This window comes from Lactuca virosa, chromosome 5 (genome assembly GCF_052849685.1).
Source record: "Lactuca virosa cultivar CGN04683 chromosome 5, Lactuca_virosa_CGN04683_v6, whole genome shotgun sequence".
NCBI lineage: Eukaryota > Viridiplantae > Streptophyta > Magnoliopsida > Asterales > Asteraceae > Lactuca > Lactuca virosa.
The window spans coordinates 282382843-282391168 of NC_136430.1; the positions used below are offsets into that span (position 1 = coordinate 282382843).

The 8326-nt window shown below is 32.5% G+C and overlaps 1 protein-coding gene across 1 annotated transcript; it reads right to left on the reverse strand.

The window, feature by feature from the left end:
* Nucleotides 1–3534: 3534 nt before the first annotated feature.
* Nucleotides 3535–5184, reverse strand: LOC145112828 (putative UPF0481 protein At3g02645). The gene has a single exon (XM_079048956.1). It carries the CDS (start codon nucleotides 5182–5184, stop codon nucleotides 3535–3537), a length of 1650 nt encoding a protein of 549 aa, XP_078905082.1.
* Between the last annotated feature and the right edge of the window lie 3142 nt (nucleotides 5185–8326).

Below are 8326 nucleotides of genomic sequence, written 5' to 3' on the forward strand. Positions count from 1 at the left end.
TCCCATATGTATGTATTATATTTAGTATATCATGTGTATCTTAAATGATGGTTAATTGTGGTTCAAGAACAAACATATATAGTTTTTGTATTATGTATATCTTGTATAATAATGGGTTCTATTGGTGCACACGGTTGTACATACGTTTATATTATATATAACTTGGTGACAACTAAGTAATCAAGGTATAATGATGTTGTGAAAAATATGAAATGAAAAAAATAACATTTGTCCCTTGATAAATACAAAAATACAAAACTACCCTTGGTAATTTGTAGGTAAATATCTACCGATAACCTACAAAAATGCTTTATTCGTAGGTAATCTGTGGGTATTTATCTACAGATTACCTACGACAATTTTTGTACTTTCTATTTTTCGAGGATCAAATGTCATATTTTTTCATTTTTTTTTTCAGAACAGAGTATACTTTGATTACTTGTTTTGGACTAAATGATACATAATACAAATGCACATAGAAAGTTTTATTTTTTTTATTTGCCTAAATGCAAATCATTTTAATAATAATAATAATAATAATAATTTAAAACTAGATTAATAACAATAATCTAGTTGGAATACATAAAATGATAAGGAAAGAAGTTAATTGATATTGTGGTTGCCTCTGTAGACTCTTATTATTTTATTATTATTATTATTATTATTATTATTATTATTATTAACGTTATTTATTTTCTGAATATAATTTGATTTACAAGGAAAAATGACATAAATAAAATATTTTTTTTTATGTTGTGGTAGGAAATACGTAGGAAATCTCCTACGGAATACCGGCCAAACGAAACAAATCAAATAACTCCCGCTTTTCTGAAATTTGCTAGGTTAATCCCGCCTTTTTCTCACACTCTTCCTCATCGCTCACGTCGCCTCTCCTTCTCATTCTCTTTCCTCTGCCATCACCATCACCGATTCAACATCCACCAACGGTCCTCCTTGCTTCCACATTTCGATTAAAGCTCCGTCTAGCTGGAATGCCTCGCCGCTGTCGCGGGCGAATGAGGAAGACGATGTCACCGAAACCCTCACCGCTCAGTTTGTCTCTCTCTTTTCCGATATTACAAGGGAAGACTTCGCCGCCATTGTTCCACCCCTGTATGTCAGCAGCCATCGTTCTATGTCGTCGGTGATTTATGCTTGAGGGTATATAGTTCTTTTGATGGTAAGTTCTTTGATTGGATTGATGTTTTTATTCCGGATTCGAAGGTATTTCTTAGGATCTTTGACAGATCGGTACTGAACTCTATTTTCATGTGGTATTTGAGTGTTTTGTGGGAAGATATGGTTTGATCCATCACTAAAACTGGCATCTATTATAAATGTTTTTTTATCAAAATCTTCCCAGATTAAATCAAATGAATCTTTCAGTATTTTATGTTGAACACTTATTTAAACTGTTATTTTCTTTTCCTTTTGTTTGTTTGATTAACAATTATGTGGGTTAACTATCGTCCAAGATTTTTCTAGGGTTAAGAAGATGAAAATTCTTGAAATTAAAAAATATCTTATCGAGCTCTATTGTAGTAATGTTTCCAATTATTTTATTTCTATTTGTTGTTTTGTTTATGCGAGTCACCCTGTAAAATTTAGGGATGCAACTTATTTGTGAGTTGGATCAACATATGTGTGGCTTTAACAAGTTTAACATGATGGAATTAAATGCAGGATTAAGAAATAACTGTTTTATGCTTTTTTTTCATACAACGAATTGGTAAATCAAACTTGATTGTTCTAGATTATTTTATTAGTTGATTAGTACCTTTATGGTTTTTGGGTTTTGAAAGTTAATGAGTTAATGCTTCCATGGTTGGTTTCATTAGTTGATGTTGATGTTTGCATTAATCTGTTTAATACATATTTGATGTTCTAATTTGTAATTTTTTAAATCTAACTGTTCCATGGTTATATAATTGGTGAATACTTTATTGTTACATTTACATATAGTAACTATATGGTGTTTGTCTTGCCATTTTTTTTCATAAAGGAGTTGCTAGAACGGGTGTCAAGCATGCAACAAGCCCCTATGGATAAGAGGCAAAATCAAATAGACTTGCAATTGCAAGAAAGATAAAATCAAATGGATTTGCAGATGCAATAAATACAAAAAGAAATGGAATTGCAATTGGCGGTCTTTGTGAGATAATTCAACCTTCACAGTAATCAACCATGTAGTTTTTAGTTTTTGTTTTAAAACACTTGATTAATCTAAACCTTTGTAAAGGGATTTTGACTATTTTAATGTACTAGAATGTTATGTGGTTGACTATTTTAATGTTAATGAATGTAATGGTATTTGATTATTATCATGTTTAATTAGTTTTGTAGTTTCTTATTTGTGCAGAAAAAATTAGGTAATTTATAAAAATGTTTTTTTTAAATGTTAAATTTAATTTAGCTACAGATTAGCAATGAAAATTTCTGTTACAAAAATTTAGAAAAAAATGTAGGAAATTTGTAGGAAAAAGACTATGTATGTAATCTGTAGGAAAATAATTTCGATGATATTTTGTAGAAAAATAGTTCTATAGGTTGAAGTCAATTTGGTTCCACTGGATAATAATATTCCATGTCAGGTTTGAATCTCAAAACATTACATCTAATCATAAAGTCACTGTAAAAGAAAAAGGTAGATTTTAACTTTATTATTATTATGTTTTTGTAATTTAGATGTTAAAAGCTTAAAATTGGTTTTTAGACAACCACATGATTTATGTTGTAGAGTTGTGGAAGGCTAAAGAAAAGGTAGAGAAATCAAATCAGCAAGGCTTGTCTCTCACATGAATCTGTAAGGACTTAATCATAGATGTGGAATCCACATTTATAGATGCCTTCTTCAAAATACATGAAGACTATTTTTAGTATTATGCATATAATGTTGAATATGGATATATAATTTATGGATTTAGCGGATGTTGAATATTGAAAATTCATTACTTTTATATTTGATGGTTTAACATATGGATTTGACCTATGTTTTTAGATTCTTCTCTGTTGAATATATAAATATTTTTAAGTTTTTCATTAACCTATCAAAAATAATATTATAATGCTAATATTCGTTGGTAATCTGTCATACACAATATTTCGGTAATGCATTGGGGAGTTATCCCATCGGTAATATGTTGAAAACAAATTCCGTTGCAAATATATTTCCGTCGGTGATCGATTACAAATCACATACGAAAAAATCTGTCGCTAAAATTTGCCTGGCCATCGGAAATCCGTCACAACAATTAACAACTAAAATATCCCTATGCACATGGGTCTGTTGCAATTCTGTCGGTAGACAGATTACCGACGGTTTTGGCTGTCGGTAATGCCCATTTTTATATTAGTGTGTACAACAAATAAACGAAATCGGGACTGTGAATTAAACAAATGAAGCTTATGCACAAAATCTGCATTTATTGAGAAACCGTATGGACCATTGATGTAATTTAATCCAAAAGTTAATTAGATTCAGAGTAACATTATAAGATCGAGCTAGTTAGCCCAAATTCAATACGCAGTGTGGCTTCAAGTACTGAGCGTCAACAACGAGACCTTTGTTTTAGCGCAGCCATAAGCCTCGCAATAAGCTTGTGATGTTAACAGGAACACTGTTGCAAGGCTAATGATGAACGCTAAAATCTTCAACGAAGCTCCTGCAAAAATGCTAACAGCTCTTAAAACCACCAGCAACCAATATGATACCTTCCTCATTAGCAAGTACAACATCCTCCGCCTACTTTCATAAACTCTGTTAACTTCCACTATCTTTTCTTGCAACTCGGATTTCTTTCTCGTTTTCACAGTCTGTGTAGAAGTCCGCATCCCAATGAAGAATTTAGCAACTTCATCCTCACGCAAGTCACCATCGATAATTTTCTGTCTTTTAAGAAGCTTGACATCATTTACATTCATGATAAGCCCACACATCAACCCCACGTATTCAGTAAGTGGGAAGTTATTGCAATTGGCCTTTATCATTTCGTACGCAACTAAATTTCTTAATATAACCTCTGAGTCGGTATGCAAAGTAATACATGGAAGGGAAATATCCTTCCCTTTACTATCTATTTTCCAAAAGCCTTCGTCTTTTGGTAAGAGGTGAAACTTGAATCCAGCTCCATGCAGTTTGGAAACTGAAGGGATGTCAGTTTTATCATGAGAGAAGGTTTCTAGTGATGTCACGGTTTTTTCATATAATGGAAAGACCTTTTCCCAAGGAATTTTTTGTACGAAGTTAACAATGGGGATATTCAGTTTTCCTAAAGAAGTATCGATGAGTGGTTCTCCAGAAGGAAGTAACACACCCTTTTCCTCTTTAGAAGGCGAGGCACCTGCTTCCCCCATGCGATAAACAAAGGTTGGTCTTTTGTGAGGCAACTGATTAACCTTTTCAGGGATATTGGTCACAATTGAACAATACATATAATGAAGCAGGTGGTCTACAAGAGTAGGAGCTTGTGATTGTGAGCACAACTCAAGTGGCGAATGTGTGTCACAAAAAGATCGATATATGGAAGGAGAAAAGTTATACACTGAATCGATGGAATCACCTGAAGATGGCTGCAAAGCCTTATCAAGTTCCTGCAACAACATAAAAGGAATTTGGTTTTCGACCATCATTAGATCTTGTGCAAACAATCTTCTTGTCGGATCAACTTCCAAAGATATTATATGTTCATGTGATTCATTCTTCTTCTCTTCGAGTTCATTTCTTTCCTCATGATCATAGTCCACACCACTGTTGTAGGAATGGAAATGATAAAGCAAGAAGAGACCATCAATGGCCAAAATCCAGGCCAAATAAAAGTTATCATCTTGGAGGAATGTCTCGTAGCAAGCACGGATGGTTGGGATAAGGCCGTATAATTTTTGAATGATATGTTTATGAAATTTATGGCCTTTCCAATCCGGTAGTAGCCTTTTTGCAGCGGTAAGCTTTCTTTGCTCCATCTTCTTATAAGGCCATGGCTGAAAATGATATTTCGGCCCCAACCCTATCTGTTGTGGTTCATAGGCTTCAGGCTTATGTTTGATTATGTTTTCAGGTACTAAAAAGATGGAAGCAGAAGGGTTTTCAAGGTTGGTGTCGAGTTGTGAATAAAAGATCATACTAATTTGTTGGTACCATTCTGACTCTTCAGACTTTGGGATCAATATTGGTTCAACGGAGGCCATTTGGATCTGATAAAACTTCACTCTTATGGTCTACCTAGGATGAATGTACAATGTAATGCGATGTTTTTATATACGAAAAATAGACTTCGACATTGGTAATAATTATTCATCCACCTTGGTGGTCTACTTTGGTGGGCTACTTGGAGTCAAAAAAAATAGTTATTCAATTAAATTTTTTATTCATCCACCGAATCATGCGTTATTTCTTTATTAAAAAAGATGATGCGTTAGTGTACTGTTGAGGAAATTACATTTACGCATATAACGCACATGCTACTTTTAATACCTTCAAACTTTAATTATTCATATCCATATGTTAACATACTCGTTTATCCCTGAATCTAATATTGAAGGGATAGAGGAAGATCCGTGAGTACTCTACACTGTTTCAATGCCTTTGGCCGCTGCTTCACACCTCCTGGTAAGTATCCAATTTGTTCTTTCCTTCGCACCACGTACTTTTACAAACCTCGAATGCTCAATGACATACACACACGCACCTTGGAAGTTTCTAATTGTTATTTTTAATTCTATTTCATTTGAGTCTAGGCTAATGCATCGTCCAATTATTACACACAATTATTTTTTAATTTTATTTCATTATAGGTGCTGCTAGGTAAACTAACCATTCTCTTACACACTACTTTCTTTCATTTTTTCTTCAGAAATTACGAAGAGGGGCTGCCAAGAAAACATGCATCTTTTTTTTTTTTGACCTTCCAATATGACCAAGTGATTATTACCCAATGTTTAAGTTTTTAATCATATATATATATATATATATATATATATATATATATATATATATATATATATATATATATATATATATATATATATATATATATATATGTGTGTGTGTGTGTTCAAATGAGAACATTTTTTAAATTGAGAACATTTGAGAACAAATTTTTAGCTTATTTATTCATAAAACATCGCGCATCATCCAGATACGACCCATTAAGTTTAAAAGTTTATCTCTTACTTTATTAATTAGACAGGCCCAAGGAAACGACGTGAAACCTGGAATCAACGGCTATACCCTTCGCATCTACTCCTCCCAGCGTCAGAACCATGTCCGTCTGTCCTTCTCTCCAGTGGAAAGTCGATCCGGTTCGAGTGGCAATCATATGCTTTGGATTTTAGGGTTAGGGTTTATCGATTAGGTGTACCAAATAACCAACCAATTGAACCTCAATTTCTTCATTTCAAAGGCATAGATGGTGAAGATCTACGTAATGTCGGCGTTGCGCATAGTAAATCAACAACCAGGGAGGAAGAGGAATAGTGAAGCAGAAGCCAGTTTTCATGAAAAAAATCATACACAAGAGATTTGAAGCATAAATATTTGCAAGTTTTGATGCTCGCTATCGAATTGGATGTCGAGATAGAATTAGAGGTTAGTTTCAATTGTTTTTAAAAGCACATTCTAGTTTGATTTGTACTCTGATTAGGAAAATGATGGATCTGGTCGAATTATGAGTCAGATTCATGATATTGTGAAATCTGGCATCGTTCCATTTATAGTCATGAATCGTTCCTTCTTTATGCTAATTGTTGGTGTCAATGATAAATAAAAATAGTAAGCTCTAGGGGTTGGATTGGAGTCTATTAGAGAGTTGATGATCACTGTAGCATTTCATGCACACAAGGTGTTTGTTATATTGTCTGAAAGAACCTAATAAGTGTAAAAGTAGCATTTTATGTGAAAATCCTTAACTTTTAACCCTCATTAAGCCAAGCATTAAGGCCATTAGGTTAAATTGAATTCCACATCTCAATATCCTAATAAGCAACCAACAATTATGTTAAAAGTGATAAACTTAAGGCTTAACCATTAAGTACTTAATAGAACACCAAAAGTGATTTAAAAGCTATTATGATCAATTTTCTCAAATCTGTCCTCCAACTTCTAAAATTCGTGAAAGTCAATAGGAACATCTAAAAATCATGAGACTTAGTTTTCTATAAATATTAATGTGTCTAATGTCTCCAAACTTTGAATCACATTTCGAAATTCCAAATCCTTGGGGGGTAAAATTGGCAATCTTCTCAGGTTGGTCCATACTGTCACAGATTTCATGTATTGTATTAAAAAAATTCATCAGAACTCCAAATGCCAAAATTCCAAAGCCTCTAGTTAGATATCGATGTATAGTTTCCCAAATATAAAGGGCCTGGTGTAATTCTTAGTATATTGGTACATTTTATTCCAAGAGTGTTGAGTAGTCCAGAAAGTGACAACTTAAAGTTACTAACTTGTAAATTTAATATAAAATCAACCAAAAATCATTAGAATGAGATCTTTATATTTCTGAAAAGATAAAATGGGGAAATTTACCAATATTATTTTATCAAAATTTAAGAACGGGTTGAAAGGTAAGAAAACAGATCCCAAAAGATCACCACAATCAAAGAGAAAATAAGAAAATATATACATAAGTTTTATAAGAGTAATACAACAAAGCACAAGCAAAATAATGTTATAATTATTGTGTAGATTCTCGGAAAGGAATTGATCCATCTTGCTCACGCTAGCTGATTTTGAAGTTCAAGGAGGTGAGTTATACTAATTCTCCTATTATGTGGGCGTTAGTTGTTTTATGTTATTGTTCACGGTTACCCTAATCCGGTAGAGTAAACAAGAAAAAGTAGAATGTAGTTTGTTTTCTAGTGAGACATGCAAGCAAGATTCATTTCCACGTTCTCGATTCGTTAATTGTTCTCATGTATTAAATCACATGCGATTATATGATCTAATCACATATGACTTATATGCATAAGATTCATTTTTGTGTTTTCGATTCAATAGTTGTTCTTTGTCCATATTAATCGTATGTGATTAAATATATAAAATGACATATGATTAAATACATTATAACAACTATTGAATTGAGAACGCGAATTTGAATCTTATTCACATAAATCATATGTGATTAGATACGTATAATCACATGTGATTAAATACACGAGAACAACTATTGAATCGAGAACACAAAAATGAATATTGTCTACATAAATCATAATCAATTAAATACATATAATAACATGTGATTATGTGTATCTAATCACATATGATTTATGTGGCTAAGATTCATTTTCGCATTATTGATTCAATAATTGTCTTTTTTCCACTTTAATC